The following is a 12,576-nucleotide window of genomic DNA, read 5'->3' as shown; positions in this document are numbered from 1 at the left end:
ACTTCTTTTAAGCGTGCAGTGAATAGCATTGGAGAAATTGTCTCCTTGCCCGACCTCTTTCTTGATGGGTAACTTTCTATTTTTCTTGTGGAGAATCAAGGTATATGTGGAATCTTTATATATTTCTGATGATATTCACGTAAGCCTCATGTACTCCTTGATTGCGCAATGCCTCTATGACTGCTGGTATCTCAACTGAATTAAATGCCTTTTCATAAACTATGAGAGCCGTATGGAGAGGTTGATTGTACGCAGCAGATTTCTTGATTACCTGATTGATGACATGGATGTGATCCATTATAGAATATCCCTTCCTGAGGCCAGCCTGTTCTCTGGCTGATTGAAGTCAAGTGTTGCCCTGACTTAATTGGAAATTATCTTTGTGAATATTTTATACAATACTAAAAGCAAGCCAATGGGCCTATAATTCTTCAATTATTTAACCTCTCCCTTCTTATGGATTCTTATAATGTTGGCATTCTTCCAGTTCTCCGGTACTCTTGATGCCACAATGCATTGCGTATGAAGGACTGCAAGCTTTTCAAGAAGGATATCTCTTCCATGAAAATGTATTTAGGGCCAAATAAACTGTGCCTAAAAGTTAACAGGCACGCTAATACCCTTTTACTCTGTGCACAGCGCATTGCGTATAGCCATCTATAGCTTCTCACAGAAGACAAAGCTATGATGAAGTGTTTTCTTGCAGCCTGAGCATGCAGCCAGGCATTGGTGAACATCATTCTGAACTTCTTTTTATCGCCTATGAGGTGTAGCTAACAGTGCCACACTTCATGTTTAGACCATAAAGCATATAGATATTTAATCGCACACATCTGCCAAAACTTCTCTGAAGAGCTCTTATGTGATGCTGTATTTAATCTACACATATGGCAATTTCAATAATCCCATCAGTTTGTCACTTCAGATTCACGTGCTTAATCATGAAAATGGTGCATTTTATCCATTTTCTACATGCCATAGCCCAGGAAAGCCATCTTTTAAGCATGGACACTATGACCTATGGTTGCTACAACAATGATTTGTGTCCCTGCTGCTCAAATACAGATACAAACGGTGTTTAAATGATTGTGATCCTAATCTGAACTATATTGCCCATAACTTGTTACTGTTGTCAGGTGTCTTCTTTCGTAAATTTTATGATGCACAAGTATTTGGTATTGAGATGGAAATTGAAAGCTACAGGGTGTCAGCTAGACTAAAAGCTTTCACCATCAAGGTGACCTTTCCTCTCCCAGCGCCCTTTTATTTCAGTATAATTATTTATTTATTTTTTTCACTTTAACTAGGGAGACTATGACATTGTTATCAATGACTACAACCGAGCAAAGTCCCTATTCCAGGACACCGAGGTTGCTGTGTTTCGCAAAGGTGCGGCCATTTATATTTGTTAACACTTCTATGGTGTATTTCTTGATACAGCTGTGGCTTTGTTCTTTATTCTCTGCTTCAGTATTTAACGACGTGGAGCAGAGAGTGCAGCGATTTCGCACTTCGCTCATGAACAGTCTCAAGCAGCTACCCATGCCAGTAGACGAGCAGAAGCGTTTGATTAGGTGAGATTCAAGCGGATGAAGTATGTATACATGTGTTATTGTGCTTGGAATGGAGACACTGGCACTCATGATAAACATGTTGGGCCAACTTTAAAGATGGGTTCTGTTTCAGCTTGATAGTTGAAGAAAGGAGGTGCAGTCACTCAGTCAATGGTTAACTGACATTTATGAACCAGTGTGATCTTCGAAATGTCATTCAGCTGTTAACCTGCTAATTGAATGCAGTCACTCTCTTTTTTTTTTCTTGTCATGTCTTACCTAACCTGATTAGTATTTGTTACTTTTATACTATAGTTTTGTTTTAATCCTGTCATTTGGTTTCATTTGGTAATGTGACATTTTGCAGCTCCAGCAGCATTGATATCCTTTAAAATTTGTTTCCTCTTTCCTTTTTTATTTCATATTAGTGCTTATTCACTTTGCATATTGGCTAGCTGGAGGCTATATCATTAGAAAATGTAATTAAATTATGGCATTTAATGTTCTGAAACTGCAAGGTGAGTTATTAGTGATACTGTAGAGGAGGCCTCCTTAGTAATTTCAACCAGCTGAAATTCTTTATTATGCACCCAAAGCAGGGTGCACAAGCATTTTTTCTTTCCACGCCTATTGGAATGCGGCCGCTGCAGCCAGAAATCGAATTTGCCACCTTGTGTTCAGCAGCACAATGCCGTAGCCACTGCGGACATGGCATATAAAAATAATCAGTTTGCTTTGACTCAAAGATTAAAAGCCAGAGTATACGAATATAAAGGATCATTCCATTATTTATTAGGTTCAGTTTAGCTGTGCTTGTAATTATAGCAAATGGCTCAAATGCCTCAGTTGCATGTTCAACAGCATTTCAGGCGCATGCCTTATATATAGCATTCATGTGCTGTTAATAATCTTGTTTTAGCATATCCCTTAACCAACACACTATCTTGTGCGCTTTTGTTTTTTCATATTTTCAGCACTCTTTGGCTACCGAAACATCTACCAACTAGCTCACTTGATTGCATTATTGCCACTAATTTCTTCTGCATTGAGCACTTTTCCTTTTACATTTTCTCAGCACAACAGCGCACTGTCTTGTATCTTCTTGTTTTGTCCTACCTGCTGGGATGTACACGTTTAGTGAAACCACTTTATTTACACTTCATTGTGTTAAGGTTTAAGATAAGAAAAGTAATTCACAAAGGACAGCACTACTACACAGATGAGAAACAATCATGTTATGTTGATGGTGTTACTAATGAAACCACTGCATGTGTCTTGGCTTATGATATATGGTGCATGCTTTTTGCTGAACTGGAGATTGTCATGCCAGATTTGAAAGTAGTTATGTTTCAGATGCTTTCACTACATAGTAGTCTGGATAAACAGATTCTTTCACATCTGTAAGTTGCGTAAAAATAAAAATAAAGCTCAGGAGTCTTGCCTAGTTTTTCGAACTCCCTAGCTAAACATTTTAAAATCATAGAATTCAGGGAAACAAAATGTTTTATAAAGTAAGAGTGCTAGTTACCCCGATTGGAAGCATAACTTATACCACATTCAACATATTGTAAGCGTTGGCTATTTAGTTTGCATTAGTAAAACTAATGTGCATGAATTAGAAGAAAACAGATGTTCTGGTCCCAATTAGTTTCCATTAGTTTTGTGCTGGTTTAACACCTTATTCAACTAAGAAAATAAAATCTAAGATTAGGCTGACCGAAACTTTTATGATGCCAAGCACTGACTGCAGATTTGTTGTGAAAGTACAGTCGCACTGCTTACCATGTGCACATTTATGTTGTTGATTGCCTGGAATGATATGCTGCACAGCCGCTCACTTGATAGAACTTCATGAAACTTTCCTTTAAAGAATATGTGTTCTCTGAACTGCAGGGCATTGCTTTCTGAAACAAAAACTTTATTTGGAATGCTGGCATGTACAATCTTTTTCAGATACTTGATTAGCCTGGAAGTTCCTGGCAGTCCAGCATGGGATGCGGTACGGCACAACTACAGTTGGTTGTACGATTCTGTGATAACCTGCAAGCAAAAGCATATAGTCAGCTGTGAGTGTTGTATTTTTCTCTCTTTAGGTGTTTCAGTGCTTTCCAACCCTTTGCTTGTACTTGAATGATGTGTGTGTTGCAGTGGCTAGTGACGATGAAGATGAACAGTTTGGAAAGGGTCAGGACGAAACTCAGCCAAAGCAGGTGCTTTTCGTGGAGGAGGTTACAGAGCTGTTCCAGAAGCATTTCTCTGATTTCTGGAAACTGGGTCAAGCCTACTTTGCTGGAGACCTTTTTGTCTTAGAGGTATATGTGCTCATGGTGTTTTAAGTTTCATGGTTAAAAATGTTTCATTTACCGAAACTTCTTCCTTTGTTTGAAGCTGTTACTTAAAACCAGAAGGAAGCTTTTGAGAACAAGTAATAATGCCATGTACAGCTGCGGTCAGGCTTAACCCAAACAATGAAGACACATCTAAAGCATCTCAGCGTAAACAAACACAGGCTGTTAGGAGAAAACCTTGAATGCTTCGGAAAGCTGACGCATTAAGCCAGCACATTCAAGGCACCTAAGGCATGTTTGGGGTTAAGTGTGACAGTGACTGTACAGTGTATTGCAAGTGGGACACAAAAGGTGGCAAAGAAGACAATGGTAAAATGCTCTCGTCATCTTCTCTGTCATCTTGCATGTCCTGTTTCGCACTATTGCACTATACATAATGAAAAACCAAATAGCACGTCAATTGGCCAAATTGAATAGTGTGTGTTGTAGTGGAAGGCTAACCTTCCAGATACATTTTAAAGCATGCTGCAATGCAGTCTTCTGCCTGCCAGATTTATTTTCCTTTTATTTTTTATTTTCCACAAGTTTCAGAAAAAATGTTGACTGTGTGTTTGGCATGGCTTCTGTTCGCATCATCTGCCATCTGCTGTTTCCCTTGCTCAAAGGAAGTGACGCTCTACATCCTGGTATCGAATGAATAAGCTTTCCCTGTGCAGAGCTGTATGGACAGCTGTTTGAGCATAATAGAAAATAAGCATAACATTTAACTAGTGTTCAGCTAATGAAACTCAATTGTAAATGGTGTTTAGTTATTGCACTATTATAACCGAAGATGTGAAAACTTAAACATGTCACCTTCTTGGGCTTATTTTGGACAGTCCTTTTTAGAACACTTTAAGGGCCAACTGCAATGAAATTTCACCTTGGCTAAATTTGTTATACATGATTAGTATATATCACTGAACCAATCTTGGCAAAGCAACAGCTTGGCCGACGGATAGTAGCAAAATTTAGATTGCGCACTTTGATGCTCTGTCAATTGCAAGCATATATGTGTTCTGGGCTTATCTCTGAGCACTGTGCACTAGGTCATGGGTCACTTCCGGCAAGCAGTAATGGAGGTGGTCTTCTCAGTTTCGGTATCAGAAATAGCTATTTCTACAAGCTTTCGTGATGCTTCCGCTCGTATTTCAAAGATCAAATTTTGCACAGAGGCTCCAGTATGTATACTCCCTTAATCTAAGCTATTTATGTGGTCCATAACTTTGTTACAGTTGGCCTTTAATGTCGGAAATATTAAAGGCACAGCAGAAAAACATTTTTGCTGGAGATTGTAACTTCATTTAGCCCTCATAATTGAAGACTAAATTTTGTATAAACTTTGGGGTAGGTAGCAAATTTGCAACATTCGGCACACAGGTAAAAAATGTGGCACACATAGTGTAAGAAACAGAAATGAGTGAAGCAGTTCCTAGCTTGCGCAAAACTGTTTATTTTGCACTAAAGGTCGCCACAAACATAATGAATGGGCGACAGAACTTTTTCTGAAAAACAGTTGACATTTTTGTTCAGTCAGAGGTGCACATTGCACTTTGCACTCATAGAGAACTGTCCCTTGGACCCTGGTTGCTTGCATGGCTGGTCTGTGCTGTTGACCGTGGAGCGGTGTCCAGTGTTGTCAGTGCTAACGCAGGCTGCAGGCAGGAGCATAGCTAGGGGGACACACACTAGGTGACCCCCCCACCCCACACACACACACAATTTCTGTCATAAAAGGACCTCACGCCCATTCCCTGACAAAAAACAAGGCACTTTCCAGGTCTTTGGACAACATGTTGCTACAACCACTGAGTGCCACAAATGCCGAATGTTGCGAATTTGCGACATACCATAGCCAAAGCAGCAATACAAAAATTAACTGCATTCTCAAGCTCGCTACACACCCATTGTAATCTTTGGAATGTAAACAACCTAAAGTAATTTTTGGAAGCAGGAACTCGCTCTTTTTATGCTCACAAAACCTCTAGAAAAGAGTTGACATTGCATGTGCGAGCACTTCATTGATCGTGACTCCAAACAATAGTTGCCACGCTCCCGCTATTGCTCCTAAATGGCATTGCACGTCAGCGCTGAAAAACATTGTTTGTTGTGAATGCTTGAAAGCCAGCACTTGAGCCAGAAAACATTGCCAGGGCATAGGCTGTACTTTTTTGGTCTGTCACAAATTTGTGACAACCGGCGTTAAAGGGTTTAAAGGTAGGTGGAAGATGGGAGGCCAGAGTAAACAAATTGCTGCCTTCTGCTCCTGCTAAGGAAGGCAAGATGTCAAAAAGAATGAGGATGTTGATTATATGAGAGCCATAATATTATATATTGTGTGCATTTTGTTATATGATGGTTGCCTCAAAGGATTCATTAGATTAATTTGACAGTGCATGCTACCCAGAATTTGGGACCTTGCTGTTTGGCGTTACATTAAGTGTTCTCAAGCCATTTAGTTTAATCTGCATTTCCTCTGGGATGTCCTGTGGTTGTTGACTTCAAGTTGATTTTTTTTTCTTGCAGAATGTTCCAGTAAACCCCAAAGATGAAAAGGATTTCAAGGTATATATAGCAACATCCTGTTATCATTACTTATCACAATTTTAACTGTGGAAAAAAAAATCAAGATATGCATCTGATAAAATTTTTGGTATTAGCAGTTGGTGTGTCGTGACTTCCCCTTTAGTTTCTTTTGTACAAGTATGTGCTTATACAAGCACAGTGACTGCTCACATTTCGGCATTCCTTATAAACAATGCCTGTTGAATTTCTGATATTTGGCTTTCCAACTGTTGACTTTATTTGCATATTTATTGTGCCTTTTATTTTGCATTTTTCAAAAAGAAATTTATTTGTGCCTGTTTTGCGCACCAATGTATGGTCTTTTTAATTTGATTGGTATGGATAGTCCTTAGATAGTTGACGAGCTGCATCGAAGAAGCAGCTGATCCTTCTGTCTGATATAACAAGCCAGAGGAGGTTGGAAAATCCCCATACTGTCCTCAGGATGAGCTTGCATGCGAAATAAATATAGTGCAGCTGTTATCGTATTGCTTGATACAGCTGCTTGGGCAAATCAGGATTAGCCCTGAGATTTTGTGTGGTGCCCTCTTGTGTGTGACATCAGCGAGGGGACTCCGCTGCTGCGCCACACATGTGCTCGCTACGGGAAGGCAGCTTGACACTGTAGGTTGACCTGCCCTGTTCGGGATTTTAAAATGTGGGTCTGCAGGTTGAGTATTTTCAGAATGTTCCAAAACACTATTCCCTGCGAAATTGAGCAAAGTCTGCATCGTTACCACATTTAGTGTGTATTGATCCCGGTGTCTGCTAGCAATCAATGTGTGCACATGCGTGTATGGTGTTGATTTCTCATCATTGTGGTTTCGTTGTCGTGGCACCCACATAATGACTTCCCAGCCCTTTTCTGACCAACTACAACATTTGGCCTTCGGCTACCATATTTGCACTGTAATAATGTGTTCGTGTTCAGCGTGCGCTGCGTGTTGGGTAGCCTGCTCCATTTTCAATTTTGTTGCTGTTTAGCAATTTGAGCATATCGTAAAAGATGTTTGATGCCATTCTCGAAAAATTGGGTGGTCGCTACGGTGCATTAATGCTTGCACTGCTTTAAAAACATTCCAGCATAGTGCAGTACAGTCAAACACACTTAAAGTCAAACCCGACTATGTTGAACCCGTTTACATCTAATTATTCTTTACATCGAACAATTTTGGAACATGGTATAGTTACAATGAGTATATATAGCAAAAGTTAGGCTTACATAGAACAAAAATAGCAGCGACTCCCATTATATAGAACATCAATCGGCGGAAAAGTGCCCCCAGAAGTTGGCTTTCCCTCGCAGTGGCGGGGAAACTCGGTGCCGCCGGCTCCATTAAACCGCTCTCCCTACCGTGACCGCACTGCGTCGAGTGAGCCGTTGACACCCTCCAGCAAAAAATTATCCTGGCCCGCCCGCAGCACTTGCTCAGGCAGCCAATCAGAGGCTCTTGTGCCCTCGTCATGCGAGATGGCACATGTACGAATTGTCTCATTGCTTTTCAGGTTTATTGTGTTTTTGCCTTGTGGTCCTTCTCTCGCAGTGTTGCTGTGATGAAGCAGCAGAATTTGCCTTTTGCCGTGAAGCTCGAAATCATAAATCGGGTTGAACGCGGTGAGAAGTTGGATGCCCCGCAGCATGCAAGATTCCAAGGGCACTCTCAGCACGATCTTGAAGAATAAGGAGGAGATTAGGGCTCAAGCGGACAAACTTGTGACCCGGTGCCTGTGGCGCCCGACGTCTATGCACGGCCGCGTACAAGGGGTTCATTCAAAATTGCTTCCGCGTGCCTGGTGATGACTGTAAATTCTGATGAGTGCGACGAAGCCGCTGCTGTTGTTGCCGAAGTTTAGACCGAGCTGTCAGAATTTCCAGAAGCCGTTGACGAATCAATGGTCGACGAGTTTGTGAGTGCAGATGATGGTGTCGCCACCACGGAAGAGCCCGAAAACGAAGACTACATTGCGGACATCGTACCGAGCACAAGTGAAAGTGGGCACAATGAGGAAAGCAACGACGGCCCTTTGCCCACATCCTCCGCCGTGATTGGTGCACTCGCACTAGTCCGGTGCTTCTGCGCGAATGTGGAAGGTTGCGGCCTCAGCTGCTCCAACTCCTTAGACAAGGAGGAGAAGTGTGTGCATTGCTGGCAATGAAACTGCCCAAGCAGATGAAAATACAGGGCTATTACCTGTGAAACTAAGCTGTTTCATCAATAAAGTGATTTTATAAATGGTATATGCTTTTATGACATCCAATTCTTTAGCAGGCCTATATTGAATTATGCTCTATATTGAACTGATAGGCATTTCATTTTATTGCGAGTTCGATATAGCCGGGTTTGACTGTATAACAATATTCAAGTGCCACGAAAATTTCATTGTTATAACCGGGTTGCATGAAAAAAATATTAGAATGGGGTATGGCGCAGCTGTTCTGAAAAAACTATACTTCTTCCATCCGGCTTCTGATTGTGTTGACTCGTTTAACTGTTTAATTCTGCTTCCTGCATGCTCCGATCGCATGTTGTTAACAAGGCGTGGCTGTCAGTGTTCAAGAATGGCACTGCTATAACAACTGCCAAAAAGGGGTCACGGGCGGCAAGTGACATACAAGCTCCGCCAAGGCATCACTTTGGTGGCCTCAAAAGGCGCCTTTTAAAAATTGCGGGAGGGCAGCATCTCAGCTTGAGCAATCCAGAAGAAATGCTGGGACGTGACTGCCATAAGCATTTCTCCACGTACTTGCATGAGAAAACCGCACGTTCGTCAGCCTCGCTTGCTTGCTGACATCCTTCTCCAAGGCATCCAATTGCTCCACTTAGTGAAGTGGAAGGTGCCTCACAAAAACAAGCGCATGAGGGACTGAATCATCTACAGGACCTCCCGTGGGCACAACGTTGAGGCAGCCTGTCCTACCACGTATGCACTGCCGTCATGGCCGTGACTATCGCTATCCGATGCAAAGACGTTCGTAACGATCACCTCATAGGTTAGAAGCACTTCATTTTCAAATCCATAGCAGTGCTCTTTCTTTTCACCGGCAACGTTGTGCATTGCCGATGACCTGCGGGCAGACCAGCCATCGTCCGTTTTGGCAGCAAGTGAAACGAGGCTGAGAAACAACGTGGCCAGGAATAGCTTCGACGCAGCCAGCAAAGACAAGCACGGGCGACTTAAATAATTAGCTGAATTGTACAGAATGAGAGCCATAGAATAAAGAACCAACTGTGAGGGCCCAGCGAGCAATCTGGGAGCGGCGCCAGCAGTGCTGTTGGTGTGGTCCATTAATCTTTTGGAGGGTGGTGCGGCCCAGAGCTATGGGCGCAGTCCATTCGTGTTCGGAGGGGTGAAAGTGCAACAGGAGGGATGCACGCAAGACTGGCGTGCATCTGTCATGGAGAGAAGCACGCGGTGGCAATTGGGGTGGTGGGTGAACATGCAGCAGCAACATTTCATTTTTTTCTTTTTTCTATTCAAGGATTTCGCATTCGATTACCTTCTGGCACGGGCATCCAGCAGCCAGAATTCATCATTATAACCAATAATATGGCATGGGAATGTTGTAGTAAGTGGGTTATTTCCGCATAGAAAACATACAAAAGGTGACGGTGCAGCAACCTTTCATTGTTATAACTAGTATATTGTTAAAACCGGTATTGTTATAAGTAAGTTTGATGAGATCAGTGAGTGGAACAGACTGCCGAATTCCACTGTTTCATCTGAATGTGTACCTTCTTTCGTAAAAAAACTAAATGACTTAGTGTTTAAAGGGACAACAAAGTGAAAAATTATTTCTTCTGCATCAGTAAATTACCGTTCTACAACACCAAAAACACCACTCTTACAACGATAAGACGTTTGGAAAGCCAGAAAAAGTGCAAGAACAAAATAAGGGTGGCGACGCCTACTCAAGTTTCTGCACCTGAGGGCTGTGACGTCTTGGATTTTGATGGCATCTTCTAGGGCCTACTAATTATATATAGCGGTACAGATTGACTACATTGTGTTCTAAAGGAATCAAATATTAAACATGGCAAGTTTCGGGAACCTTTATTCAGCCAACGTGGCCCAAATGCGAAAACATACTTTGGAATCCCTGACGTCACGCTGACGTACCGGCGCTGAGGTTTCGGCACGAAATTCAAATACTGATACTTGGACCTTCACTTTTTGGTCTAATAATCAAACTATTTTTTTGAAATGACTGCCTGCAGGGTTCTCAAACAATGCTTCATTAGTCTAAACTGATTTATTATTTTGCTTTAGTGTCCCCTTAAGGATGTATAGTGTATTCTATGCACTGTTTGCTGTGCTTCAGAGTAAAGAGCTTTGGCTACCCTTTGTCAATCATTGTTATATATTTATAGTTGTTTTATAAGGAGGGCTCATTTTTGAGTATGTACGCTCCTGTCCACCCCTGTTATAGCCCAAATGAGGCTGACAGTATAATAAAGTGAAAATGAAAATTGAAATGACCCTATTTAGTTATTTACGTTGTAGCATGAGTGCAAAATGTGGCATTAGGCGAGTACGTGATGTGTCAGCAGCTTTAAATGGTCTGGCATGATGCAAGCCGAAGTTGTTCAGAAAGCACAAAGAAATTGTGAAAACAGAAAATGTGTGGCTGAACGTCAGATCCCATGTTTGCCCGACATTTTGTGGATCTTTCACTTTCAACAAGAAGTTTCTATGCTTTTTGTAAAAAAAAAGTTATCTACAAGGAAAGTATGTTAGCAATTCATTGAACTTAGACGGTTGGTTTCAATACCAAAAAAATCTTACTTTTTATGGTGTTCTTTTCTCTTTATTCTCAGCAATGTTTCTGTAATCTCTCCATCGCTAAGAACATTTTTCTATTAATTTGGACAGCCATAGTTTAAAGTGTAGGTCTTGTGCAGGACATGCTGGGACGACTTGTAGGCAAGCTCTGCTGGGAAGTGCGTGTGGCACTGCTACCACCATCGCACCGCTCATTGGCTGGTGCTGGTCTTGGCGAGGAGTCTGATGGAGCCAAGGGCATCTGGCCAGGCCACACTCAAGGCGAACGTCTTGGTCCATGGTTGCCTCAGTGCCTTCGCTGCGTAAGGTATGTATTGTCCACGAAAGCAATGAACTTTCTAGCAGCAAGTTCTTTCTTTCTTTTGTTGGATTTTGGTGCACTCAAACTTCACTATTGAACCTAGATTTAAAGGGGCCCTGTAACATTTTTTACGGGTACCGTTCCTGCTCTAGACCTTTCTTTAGCATGTTAAAGAACTAAGAGCAACAGTAATTATGACAATTCATGCACACAAACTCAAGTAATTGACTACAGAACCTTTAAAATACAAGCAAAATTAGAGTTACTCTCTACTTGAATTTTTGCGACTCTGGTTGCATCAGTTCACTCTCCCATGACATTTTAGTGCCGCACCCAATAGCTGCAAAACATCAATGTTACATAGAGGAAGTTGGCGTGCCATAGAGGCCAAGCCTGCTCAGCTTGTCACCATGGCCTCCACAACTAGGTGACATGCAGTTGGATCTCAAAGGTCATAGTGTCACTGCCATGGTTACAACAGCTTCCACGAAGCTGTTGTTGGTATGTTGTGTTCAACATGTAGATGTGTCATTCTAATCGTTATGACATGTTGCTCGTCTTTGTCTGAGAATTATGTGAGTCTAATTAAAGTGTCTGTAAAACGTAATGCAGTAGTTTCTTTCGGCGTATTCACAATATTGGGGTGCGAACATAAATTGCACTTTACATTTTTAACCAATAATGATAGTGCCGCGCATTGATGTCACATCCGTGGCACAAAGTGCATGAAATCGCCGTATCTTGATGATTCTACCGGTGCTGCCCGACAAACTTTCTCAGGAACTTTGCAGGGCCTCTATAATGAAATCTGTAAACAAATGAACCTTTCAAATGTCATGTTTCATTCTACTTTCATCGTGTTATGTTACATTTTCATAGAAAGTGTACAATATTTGTATCAGTGAGACTTTAAGAAGTTGCAAAGACAGACAAGTTGTTTCACCAGACCTCTCAAGTAGCATGGTGATCAAGTTTCATTTGGAACTGTCTGGGCTCTTTTCACTATAGTCTACCCGCCGTGGTTGCTCAGTGGCTATGGTGTTGGGCT

The 12,576-nt window shown here is 41.7% G+C and overlaps 1 protein-coding gene across 2 annotated transcripts in view; it reads left to right on the top strand.

Moving 5' to 3' along the window:
- Window positions 1-12,576, top strand: part of Sec5 (secretory 5) — a 51,476-nt gene that overhangs the window by 13,036 nt on the left and 25,864 nt on the right. For both annotated transcript variants that reach the window (XM_070530761.1, XM_070530762.1), the window contains exons 10-15: window positions 1,308-1,389; window positions 1,472-1,574; window positions 3,507-3,619; window positions 3,702-3,865; window positions 6,407-6,445; window positions 11,347-11,534. In XM_070530761.1, the coding sequence (XP_070386862.1) occupies window positions 1,308-1,389; window positions 1,472-1,574; window positions 3,507-3,619; window positions 3,702-3,865; window positions 6,407-6,445; window positions 11,347-11,534 (689 nt within the window). The remainder of the gene's footprint in view (window positions 1-1,307; window positions 1,390-1,471; window positions 1,575-3,506; window positions 3,620-3,701; window positions 3,866-6,406; window positions 6,446-11,346; window positions 11,535-12,576) is intronic.

This window comes from Dermacentor albipictus, chromosome 1, assembly GCF_038994185.2.
Source record: "Dermacentor albipictus isolate Rhodes 1998 colony chromosome 1, USDA_Dalb.pri_finalv2, whole genome shotgun sequence".
In the NCBI taxonomy this organism is placed as follows: Eukaryota; Metazoa; Arthropoda; class Arachnida; order Ixodida; family Ixodidae; genus Dermacentor; species Dermacentor albipictus.
Note: the sequence above shows the minus strand (reverse complement) of the source record. Positions and strands in the feature narration are given on the sequence as shown.